Source organism: Euleptes europaea, chromosome 18, assembly GCF_029931775.1.
Source record: "Euleptes europaea isolate rEulEur1 chromosome 18, rEulEur1.hap1, whole genome shotgun sequence".
NCBI classification, from domain to species: domain Eukaryota; kingdom Metazoa; phylum Chordata; class Lepidosauria; order Squamata; family Sphaerodactylidae; genus Euleptes; species Euleptes europaea.
The window spans coordinates 26,522,239-26,534,444 of record NC_079329.1 but is presented as its reverse complement, the minus strand read 5'-3'; the positions used below and the strand labels follow the sequence as shown (position 1 = coordinate 26,534,444).

At 46.3% G+C, this 12,206-nt stretch overlaps 1 protein-coding gene across 1 annotated transcript; it reads right to left on the bottom strand.

The window, feature by feature from the left end:
• Positions 1-366: 366 nt before the first annotated feature.
• On the bottom strand, positions 367-10,328 carry MRPL10 (mitochondrial ribosomal protein L10). Its single transcript, XM_056864631.1, has 5 exons — positions 10,289-10,328; positions 7,940-8,106; positions 5,198-5,362; positions 3,549-3,693; positions 367-596 (listed from the first exon to the last, which is right to left on the bottom strand). Exons 1-5 carry the CDS (start codon positions 10,326-10,328, stop codon positions 367-369), a joined length of 747 nt encoding a protein of 248 aa, XP_056720609.1.
• Between the last annotated feature and the right edge of the window lie 1,878 nt (positions 10,329-12,206).

Here is a 12,206-nt window from a genome sequence, read left to right as displayed (position 1 = left end):
AGATGCTGGATCACAAAGCTGAGCACTGCGCGGTGCTGAATGGCTGGCACCTCCAATTCTCAAGCTTGTTAATCCTTCTGCAATTGTGGTAATACTAATGAACTCGGGTTACTTGATTTGATGGGTTGGTATCACGCCAGTTATATAAATCAAATATCGTCCTAACACCCAGAGGGAAATTATATTCCAACGGCTCTCTTGTTCACAATCTATCCCCCTATTTCCCCTTAGTCCACTCTAATCAGAGGATTTCGTCAGTTCCATCGACTAAGCCCACCCAACCCAAGCAATGACCGCACCACCAACAAGACGTCCGAGGAAATAAAGAAGAGCTGCAGGGAATTCGCTGAAGGGTTTCCGACCTTCTCAGCAGTCGCCCCCCTCCTTCCCCTCTGCCCCTTTGCCGTTCTGCTGTTTAACATACTGGTCCAGCAAGGATATCAAGTGAACGGGGCCGCGCTGGAGGAGTGCGCTGGTCTGGGAGGGCAGGAGAGAGAGAGCCCCCACCACTTCCCCTTGGGTGGCCTCCACAGAGGGCAGCTTGGCGTAGTTGGTGAAGCCTTCCTTGCTCATGATGGTGTTGTCCACGCAGGCTCCTGGAAACAGGCGACAAAACGGTGAGCTGCCACCACCCAAAGTATGAAAGCTAACTTGGGGAGAGGCTGCAGAATTTACGCTCGGCACAATTTACACACGGGAGACAAAATCAACCCCCCCCCCAAAAAAAAGAGTTACACAGTGACAAACGTTAGGAACAAAGTATCAACAACCGTGTAATGGGCACAACGAAGTAATCTGCCAAAACAGAGGATGATAAAATGTTACTGTATCTTTATCAACATAAATAAATCAAAGGTACATATCTCAAATCTTCAGTGCGAGTGTCAGGTTTAACTTATTAAGATATACTTTAGATGGCTGTTCTAAGTTTTTCCTTCATGTGAATTGGGGGTAAGCCAGACTTGGATGACAATCAGAATTAATTGGTTCTTGTAGGTTATCCGGGCTGTGTAACCGTGGTCTTGGTATTTTCTTTCCTGACGTTTCGCCAGCAGCTGTGGCAGGCATCTTCAGAGGAGTAACACTGAAGGACAGTGTCTCTCAGTGTCAAGTGTGTAGGAAGAGTAATATATAGTCAGAAAGGGGTGGGGTTGAGCTGAATCATTGTCCTGCAAAAAGTATCAAAGGTAATGTGCTAATCATTGTCCTGTAAGTATCAAGATAATGTGCTAATGAGGGTGTGGTATGTTAAAATGGAACCATTGTATCCTGATATCCATTGTATCCATTGTATTCCATTTTAACATACCACAATATTTTAATCAGAATTAAGTTTGTAAATATCAAGATTGGGTGTACAGGTGGTAATTCCTGTTTATACCTTTATAATAGTGATGTTTGTGAAATGATTTGTATGAGACTTGACGACACGTTAAATGCTAAGACAGCGCCTTTTATTGTCTTTCCCATTCAACTTTAGAAGCGCTCATGTTTATCAGTATCAGATTTACTAGTACAGCATATGCCAGTAAAACATTTGTATCATCTATACATGACATAAAAGATTACATAGATTTTAAAAAGACAGTACCTGGCTAAAATTCTTGACTAATATTTAAGAAACTAAAATTCACTAAATACTAAAAGAATTTTTTAAAAAAATAATCTAGTTGCCATGACTCAACTTTAAGCAGCAGACTTTATATATGACTGCTAATCCGATTTAGGAATACGGCGAAGCCAACAAAACACCCATATCAATTACAAAATAGAATTAAAAGACACAACATCTAAAACTATGGGATATATAATTCTTAAATAGATAAATAAATTAGCTAAAAACCTCAGATTAAAGCCCTCATGTTTATTATAACGTTGTATCTTCTGGCTTTAGTTTGATTTGTTATAACAATTCGTCTACTTGTGTAGGTTTCTCTATCTTGGGAGACCTGTTATTTATGTAACTTGCCCTGAAGATTCGAGATACGTACCTTTGATGTATTTACCATAACACATTTCATCATCCTCTGTTTGGCAATTTACTTCGTTGTGTCCATTACACAGTTGGTTGTTGATACTTTGTCCCTAACAATGTACACATGTGCAGGATGCTGAACTGCAAAAACTGAATGCTGGCGGGGTATGTGTGTGTTAAGTGCCATCAAGTCGCTTCCGACTCATGGCGTCCCTATGAATCAATGTCCTATCTTTGACAGCCTTGCTCAGGTCTTGCAAATTGAGGGCTGTGGCTTCCTTCATTGTCCATCCATCTCTTGTTAGGCCTTCCTCTTTTCCTGCTGCCCTCAACTTTTCCAAGCATGACTGTCTTTTCTAGTGACTCTTGTCTTCTCACAATGTGACAAAAATACGATAGCCTCAGTTTAGTCATTTTAACTTCTAGGGTCAGTTCAGGCTTGATTTGATCTATAACCCACTGATTGGTTTTTTTTGGCAGTTCATGGTATCCGTAACACTCTCCTCCAACACCACATTTCAAAGGAGTCTACTTTCTTCCTGTCAGCTTTCTTCCTGGTCCAGCTTTCACACCCATACATAGTAATAGGGAATACGATGGCATGAATTAACCTGATCTTGGTGGCCAGTGACACATCCTTACTCTTCAGAATCTTTTCTAGCTCCTTCATGGCTGCCCTTCCCAGTCTCAATCTCCTTTTGATTTCTTGGCTGCAGTCTCCCTTTAGGGTGATGATGGAGCCAAGGAATAGAAAGTCTTGAACAATTTCAGTTTCCTCATTATCAACCTTAAAGTTGTGTAATTCTCCTGTGTGTGTGTGTGTAAAGTGCCGTCAAGTCTCTTGCCTTGAAAACTCCACCAGGGGTTGCCATAAGTCAGATGTGACTTGACAGCGAAAAAAGAGAGAATCTCAGAGGAGGCTTTTTGGTAAAGACAGTCTGGAGGAAGGATGTTTGCCATTGCCTGCCTCCGTGTCACGACCCTGGTATTCCTTGGAGGCCTCCCATCCAAGTACTTGCCAGGGTTGACCCTGCTTAGCTTCCGAGATGTGACAAGATCGGGCTAGCCTGGGGCTATTCAGGTCGGTTCCCGAGATTCTCTAGCCTCCCCAAAATCTGCACCTTCACCACAACACCCCATTTCGCTGCTCCACCTCTCCTGCTGTCAACCCCCCAAGTAAAATGGATAAGGAGAGAACGTGATGAGCCAATCGGGTTTTCCATGGGTGAGAAAACCAATAAATGCACTAACTAACTTCTGCCCAACTCTGTCTCGTTCATTTGTTTGGATTTTAAGCCCTCGTTGAAGCAAGCTGTGGCATCCCCATACGCATGAACACATGAAGCTGCCTTATACTGATCAGATCCTTGGTCCATCAAAGTCAGTATTGTCTACTCAGATTGGCAGCGGCTCTCCAAGGTCTCAGGAAGAGGTCTTTTGCATCACCTATTTGCCTAGTCCCTTTAACTGGAGATGCGGGGGATTGAACAGGGAACCTTCCGCATGCCAAGCAGATGCTGTACCGCTGAGCCCCAGCCTACAACGGCCCTGTCATCACTCTCCCGACACTTACCCAGGAGATTGATCTGTGGAATGCGTTTCAAGACCCGCAGCATCTCCTGAGCCCTGGTCTCCGGGCTCACCAGCAGAACGTTGCGTCCCACAAAGAGAGGGAGGAGATTCTTGTATTTGGATTCCATGAGAAAAGTTCTAACAACCTGGAAAGGTAAAGATGACGTAAGAGCTGCCCTGCCAGATGAGACCAGGGGTCAGTCCAGCATCCTTGTTTCATACAGTGGCTGACCAGTTGCCCTGGAGGGCCAATGCACGGGGCACAGAGGCCACAACCCGCTCCCAGATGTCACCCTCTTTGCGCTGGGATTCAGAGGTTGGCTGCCTATGAACGTGAAGGTCTATGTGGTGATGGCAAAAGGAAATGCACACCCTCTTTCTGGAGGAGAAGAAGCAGAAGAGTTGGTTTTGATATGCCCACTTTCTCTATCACTTAAGGAAGAATCAAACCAGCTTACAATCACCTTCCCTTCCCCTCCCCACAACAGACACCCTGTGAGGTAGGTGGGGCTGAGAGCGATCTAAGAGAGCTGTGACTAGCCCAAGGTCACCCAGCCGGCTTCATGTGTAGGAGTGGGGAAACCAACCCAGTTCACCAGATTAAGAGCCCGCCGCTCATGTGGAGGAGCAGGGAACCAAACCTGGTTCTCCAGATTATGGTCCATTGCTCCAAACCACCGTTCTTAATCACTACACCATGCTGTGCAGTGCAGGGGCCTATGAACAAGGTGCTAAGGTCAGATGTTTCTTCTGAGCAGCAGGTTCCAAACCTGCCCCACTTTGGGCGACATTTAGTGGCAGTTTGAACACTTGCCTCTTTCCCAAAGTAATGCCAAAGCAGCAGCAGGCTGTATAAAACAGCTGTTCCCCTTTGCCCCGACCCCCCCCCCCCGATACAGAGAACCTGGAGACACCAACAAGATAATGGGTGTGATTTCCCCCTCCTCATTTAGCCTTATGTGCACCAAATTCAGCAGATCTACACGTAAACACCTACTTTTGCTGCACATTGCCTCTGGTGTACCCAGAACTGTTCACATCAGAGTTCTATTTCGCAACCCTCACATGGACACATGAAGCTGCCTTCTACTGAATCAGACCCTCGGTCCATCAAAGTCAGCACTATCTACTCAGACCGGCAACGGCTCTCCAGGGTCTCGGGTAGAGGTCTTTCACATCACCTACTTGCCTAGTCCCTTTAACTGGTGAGCCTCCTCTGGGTGGAATACCACCTGGGAACCATATGAAAACCACTCTGTCTTTAGCAGAAATGTGGGAGGGGCCGTGGCTCAGGGGTAGAGCATCGGCTTGGGAGGCACGAGGTCCCAGGTTCAACCCCCAGCATCTCGAGGTAAAAGGATCAGGCAGTAGGTGATCTGAAAGATCTCAGCCTCAGACACTGGAGAGCTGTTGCCAGTCTGAACATATGAAAACATGAAGCTGCCTTATACTGAATCAGACCCTTGGTCCATCAAAGTCAGTACTGGCCCTCCAGGGTCTCAGGCTGAGGTCTTTCACATCACCTACTTGCCTGGTCCCTTTAACTGGAGATGCCGTGGATTGAACCTGGGACCTTCTGCGTGCCAGCAGATGCTCTGCCACTGAGCCACAGACCCTCCCCAAATGGGTGCACCTCGTTTCCTAACTTACCTCGCTGGGGAAGAATTTGGCGTGGATGTTGTACTTCCGCAGTCGGTGCCTCATGAGTATGATGTCGTACCCAGGAGCATAGTTGTACTGGCAGATTGCAATCATATTGTTCTCACGAAAAGTTTCCTCCACTTGCCGATGCAAAAGCTTCACAAAGCCGTCTTCCTGCAAGGTGGGGTGAGGAGAGGGAAGAGACTTGTTTGTAGCCATTAGGAATCGGAGATAAAGGTTTTGCAGTGGCTGATATAGGACTGGAGAGACCTGGTATCCCTGCCCCAAAATGCGCTGATGGCTGCCAACTTGGAAGGCTTTAAGAGGGGAGTGGAGATGTTAATGGAGGAAAGGGGTATTCATGGCTCCTAGTTAAAATAGATACTAGTTATGATGCATGCCTATTCTCTCCAGTATCAGAGGAGCATGCCTATTATCTTGGGTGCTGTGGAACACAGGCAGGATGGTGCTGCTGCAGCTGTCTTGTTTATGGCTTCCTAGAGGCCCCTGGTTGGCCACTGTGTGAACAGATTGCTGGTCTTGATGGGCCTTGGTCTGAACCAGCAGGGCTTTTCTTATGTTTTTATGGTATCATGATCCCCGCCCCCTTGCCGGTGCATACTGAGGGGGTGAGAGAGACTGCTTGCCAGAATGTTTATTTGGAGTTTTAATTTTTCTCCTTAGTCCCCTTTGCTTATTTTACCTCAGTAGAAATGAGACACCAGAGGCCTTTTCAAGTTTAACAACCAAGTAACAGATATTTATTAATTTTTTTACTTTTTGTTTCTGCCATGCCCTTCTAATCTTGCTGTTGTACATCGAATGGTTTGGTGGGGCAACCTTGTTAGAAATTAAATTTAAACGCTTTAGCAGTTTATTTTATGTTGTGCATGTATTCCTGAGACTTAAAACAACTAATGTACCGGCTAACACCTTAGCAGTGTCATAATGTAAACCTGTCATTGCTAGTATAAACTTTCTATGGGTTTACATTTTACACTTTTTTGTAGAAAGGTATAATAAATTTAAAATAGGTTTTTTTAAAAAGCAAAGACGCCAATCCTAAGGCACGTAAGGAACTGGTAGGCCCCTCAGAGAGCGTTACGATCAACAAATGCTAATCTGGTGGTTCTTGGCCCAAAGTGTGTCTGGCTGTCCTCGACCAGCGCCAGGGCTTTTTCGGCCCTGGCCCCGGCCTGGTGGAACGCCCTCCCAAAGTGAGATCAGGGCCCTGGGGAACCTTAAACAATTCTGCAGGGCCAGCAAGACAGAGTTGTTCTACCAGGGCTATGGTTCAGGAGAGCTACGGGTTAGTTCTTAGCTGGCCTCCCTTCCCCTCTCCCCCTCTTCTTTATTTTATAATTGGCATCAATAGAACCGGGGTTTTGGTTGCCTGAGTGCTGCAGCTACCTTATGTTACTGGAGGAAGACTGCTAGGTAGAGTCTCCCGTTAGCATGTTCTAGGCATTGAGTGCCAAAATAACTGCACAAGATCGCTTTGAAGGAACAGAGGAACGCTGAGAGTCATATTGGTCAATTTCAACTCTGCACGCAATTACGTGCGACTGATGAAGAATTCCGAAAGGGATTAGCAACCGGAATCCCCTTTCGCATTTGTTTACGTGCTGAAATTGATCATGAGAAATCATTGTATGCTCAGGAATAATTAGCACCACAGTCATTATTGGACTCACAACTTGCTTTTGTATTTGTAACACACTTGTTTAGCGTTCACGCGCTCCTATGCATCTTTGGCTATAGTTGTATGCTATATGTTAATTTGTAACTGTACTTTTGCTTGGGTCCTATTGTTTCCATAATATAGTATATTGGAATATTTACTGTCGTTTAGCCACCATGCTGTTCATTTTTTTGCTTAGCTTGCTTGGCACGAATTCTGTTTTTTATCACCTTATGACCGTGTTGGCGAACCTATGGCACGCGTGCCACTTCCGGCACGCGTAGCCCTCTCTGCCGGCACGCGCGGTTCCTCCAAGCTGCTGGCCTTTCCGGCTCTGCCCCACCCCGGGTGATCTCCAATCAATAGAGATCAGTTTCCCTGGAAAAAATTGCCACTTTGGCAATTGGACTCTATGGCACTGAAGTCCTTCCCCAAACCCTGCCCTCCTCAGGCGCCACCCCAAAAACCTCCCACTCATGGCAAAGAGGAAATTGGCAACCCTAGCCTCTCCCTCTGGGCCCCCTCTGGGGGTGGTATTCAGGTTAAATTGCCGCACTGGCACTCGGCGATAAATAAGTGGGTTTTCGGTTGCAGTTTGGGCACTCGGTCTCTAAAAGGTTCGCCATCACTGCCTTATGATTTTAGCCATCTGTGTTTGGATCTTTCTGGTTTGATCACAAAATTTTCTGAATGTGTATATTTTATGGAGAACGTTGTATTGTTTTAATGAATTTGTATGTTTTTATATGTTGTTAGCCGCCCTGAGCCCGGTTTCAGCCAGGAATTGAGGGCATGGTACAAACTTAATCAATCAATCAGATTGGTTCAGAGCTTTGTAAGTCAAAAAGCCGCACAGCAAATTGCACCTGGAAGGGTCTGAAAAGCAACAAACTCCTGTGCTTATTTTCTCGGGGAGCAATCCCCTGAGGATAAACTGGTTACACAGCATTGAGAAACCATACACACTGCACGACAACGGACGACACCTCAGAGGACAAAGACGGAACGAGCCTCCTCAAGGTTTTAACCTACAAATAGGTCTATACAAAATCACGGGGGACGTTCGTTACCTTCGCGACAGGTTTGACCTGGGGCATGCACTCCAACGGGATGGGAGGTTTCGGTGGGATGTACTCGGTCACCGCCATCAGTTTCTGCCTCAAAAAGTGCATCGGCTTCCAGTGACGCGTGACGGATTTGGAGCCATGGCGGATAAACTGAAGGGTGGGCTGCCAGCCTGCAGCAATCAAAACAAGGAGAGAGAAAACATTAACACGCTCCAGGTCCTGTTAAAACCCCAAAAGGTTTTTCAGATGCCGACAATAAGGTGTTTTAGGGTCCCCCCCCCTTACTATATGAAGAGCCCCATGGCGCAGAGTGGTAAGCTGCAGTCCTGCAGTCAAAAGCTCTCCTCATGACCTGAGTTCGATCCCTAACTGCCCCATCTGCAAGCTGGCAGACTTACTGCCGCACCACGCTAGAAAAATAAAATGCATTCACACTTCAGATTCCCCCTTCCCCCAATTTGTGTAGTCATCTCTCCTCCAACCCTCTCTAAATCTAGCATTTCCATATGTGGAGGAAGTAGGGGACAGAACCAACCTAAGCTCTCAGGGCAGGCAGCATTTAACACCAACCTTAAGCATGGAGCGGGACAGCGGTGGTGGAGAAAAGTGCCCTCGAGTCACAGCCAACTTATGGTGACCCCGTAGGGTTTTTAAGGCAAGAGGCATTGGGAGGTGGTCAGCCATTGCCTGCCTCTGCAGCATGATCTTGGGCCATTTATCCATGGCTGTTTCCTCCTGGTCACCCCGCCAACTACTTCAGGGTTTTGCTTTGATTACGCTTGCATTTTCCTACTATCGGAGGTCAGTTCTCCCTCCCCAAGTGTTTCCGCTCCCCCGTGTTGTGTGGATTCATGTTTAGCCAGGAGTCAGAAAACACGGGGGAAACGTGCGGGGAGAGCGAGGGGACCTCTCACAGTCAAAAAATGCAAGCATATTCAAAGCAAAGCCCCGAAGTACTGGGGGGGGGGGGTTACTAGGAGGAAAAACTTCCTTGGAGGTCTCCCAGGGCCAACTCTGCTTAGCTTACAAGATCTGGCTAGCCTGGCCCGTCCAGGTCAGACGCATACTGGAGTGCTAAACATTCATGGTCAATTCAAGGGAATCAAGCCCTGATCCCAATGAGGTGGTGTCAGCATTTGCAATATCGAACAACAAATTTGCTAGATAGGGTTGCCAGGCCCCTCTTTGCTACCGACAGGTTTTTGGGGTGGAGCCTGAGGAGGGTGGGGTTCAAAGAGGGGAGGGACTTCAATGCCATAGAGACCAATGGCCAAAGCGGCCATTTTCTCCAGGTGAACTGATCTCTATCGGCTGGAGATCAATTGTAATAGCAGGAGATCTCCAGCTAGTACCTGGAAGTTGACAACCCTATTGATGGGCTGCTGGAACCAGGCAAAGAAAGTGCAGGGTTTACCATGCACAATGTTTTGCAGTAGTAGAAAAGAGCAAGAGTCCAGTAGCACCTTAAAGACTAACAAAAATATTTTCTAGCAGGGTAGGAGCTTTCGTGAGCCACAGCTCACTTCTTCAGATACTTCTTCAGCTGTGGCTCACGAAAGCTCATACCCATGGAATTATGTTAAATGAGATTTGTATCGCATTGTTTTTAAAATGTTTTTATTTCTCTTTCCTTCTTGTTTATTGAAAGACACCAGATAAGAGGAAAGTATAATATGAATATGATGACTTATAATGAATTAGAATGTAAGAATGCAAAGGGGATTTTAGATATTTTAGAGAGGGAGGAAGACGGAGGGGAAGTCAATTATTCATAATCGTATACAAATAATGAAGACGTACACCTAATAACTTTAACTATTATTATTTTATTGATTCAGAGGATGTATGGTCAAATGATAGGTAAGTTATTATTGAAAAATAATAAAAATATATATTAAAAAAAAAAAAACGAAAGCTCCTACCCTGCCAGAAAATGTTTTTGTTAGTCTTTAAGGTGCTACTGGACTCTTGCTCTTTTCTACTACTGCAGACAGACTGACACGGCTACCCACTGTGGATGTTTTGCAGGCAATTCATGCTTGGACTATGCGCAAGCCATTCCGGGCAGTTCGCCCCTATCCCTTCTCCTAAGAAGGAAAAAAAAAAAAAACCAAGGGGCAACAGCAAAACACGGGAAGAGACCCAAACTTTGGAGAAACCGGAGTCTGACTTTCGACTGGCGCCCAGAGTCCCTACAGGCAGCCCATCATACACCAGATTAACCCCAGCCAACGCTACGCGCGCGGTATTAAGAGCCCGGACCGCAATAAAGCGAGGCAGGGCCCGAAACCCCAGCGAGGCTGGAGGAGAAACGCAGCAGGCGGGGGAAAGGGGGGAAACGCTCCCTCTTACCAGCCCTACAAAACCTCCTGCAACAGCCCACCGCAGCCATCTTGAAGCGTGGCAGACGAGCATTATGGGATGGAAGCCAAGGTCCTCCTTCTTTATGGGAGGGGAGAGATTTTAAAGGCAAAGGAGCCCTTCACCAACCCGGGCAGCATCATTCCAGGCTTGTGTGTGCTAAGTGCCGTCAAGTCGCTTCCGACTCATGGCGACCCTATGAATGAAAGTCCTCCAAAATGTCCTGTCTTTGACAGCCCTGCTCAGATCTTGCAAATTGAAGGCTGTGGTTTCCTTTATTGAGTCCGTCCCTCTCTTGTTGGGTCTTCCTCTTTTCCTGCTGCCCTCCACTTTTCCTAGCATGACTGTCTTTTCCAGTGACTCTTGTCTTCTCATAATGTGACCAAAATAGGATAGCCTCAGTTTAGTCATTTTAGCTTCTAGGGTCAGTTCAGGCTTGATTTGATCTATAACCCACTGATTTGATTTTTTTGGCAGTCCACGGAATCCGTAACCCTCTCCTCCAACACCACATTTCAAAAGAATCTATTTCCTTCCTATCCGCTTTCTTCACTGTCCAGCTTTCACACCCATACACAGTAATAGGGAATACGATGGCATGAATTAATCTAGTCTTGGTGGCCAGAGTCACATCCTTACACTTCAAAATCTTTTCTAGCTCCTTCATGGCTGCCCTTCCCAGTCTCAATCTCCTTCTGATTTCTTGGCTGCAGTCTCCCTTTCCAGGCTGACCCTCCATCGATTTGCTGGAGACACGGCCAGCGTTGATGCACGGGGAGGTTGGGCTCTGGATCTGCCGCTCTCTAGGTGCACATATCCCCCCTCCCCCCATCCAAATGCTCAAAACTCTGCACGGGGGCTTGCTGTTGAGTGTCGAGAAATTGGGTGTATGGGGGGGAAAACGTGCATCTAGAGAGCAGCAAGCCCCAGGCAAAACTCCCCGTGCATAATTGGCCGTGGAGTTTTGAGAATCTGGGTGGGGGAAAAGGTGCATCTAGAGAGCTGCAAACCCCGGGCGAAACCTCCCGTGCATCAACGGCCTCTGCAGGAGATGGAGCTGCAAATCCCATTGGTTCCCGCCGGCTGAAATAGGAGTTGGTCTGCATCGAATTCTATTGCAACTCCCCCCCCCCTTTTTTACTGGAAGTATCTTGTTTCCTAGCAACCAGCACGCACTCCCTCCCTCTCCCCCCCCCGCCCCACATCCCTGCTGCTTTCCAGGCTGCATTCCTCTCGAAGGTATTGCCTAAAATGCCCCGCCGTGCACGGGAGTCCTACACGAGCTAGTGCAAGAGAGACCCCCCCCCCGGAGGTTTGGGCGCTATATATTTTATATATAGTTTATAGTTTATTAAAATAGTTTATTATGTATTAGCGATGGATGTAATAGCGCTCTTTGTATGTATTTGTATTTTTTTTTGGTATTTTATTGTATTATGATTTTGTTTTTGTTTTGTTTTTGTTGTTTACTTATAAAAAGCAATTAAAATTTTAAAAAAAAATCAAGAGAGACCCCCCACACACACACGCCAGTCCTTAGGTGAGACGCCCACCCATCGCTTTCTTTGTTTTGTTTTTAATTACTTATTATTTTTTCCATAATAACACTATCCATCTTACTCGCTATTTCATAACATTTATCATTCCATATGTTAGTAAGTAGCAATATATAGCTTAATGTATACCTTCAATGTTAAATACATCTAATAGTTTGGACTCCCCCCACCCCCCAGCTTCCTCTAACCCAGTGGTTAGAACCCATTCTTCCTTTTTTTCCAGCACAAAAGCCACCTTGGATCCAACCCAAAAGGATTGCAACATGTTCCAATAACAATATGAAAGATTAGAAATAGAAAGGGAAAGGTGCTTCCTGTTCCACAAGGGTGCCAGCGTGGTGTAGTGGTTAAGA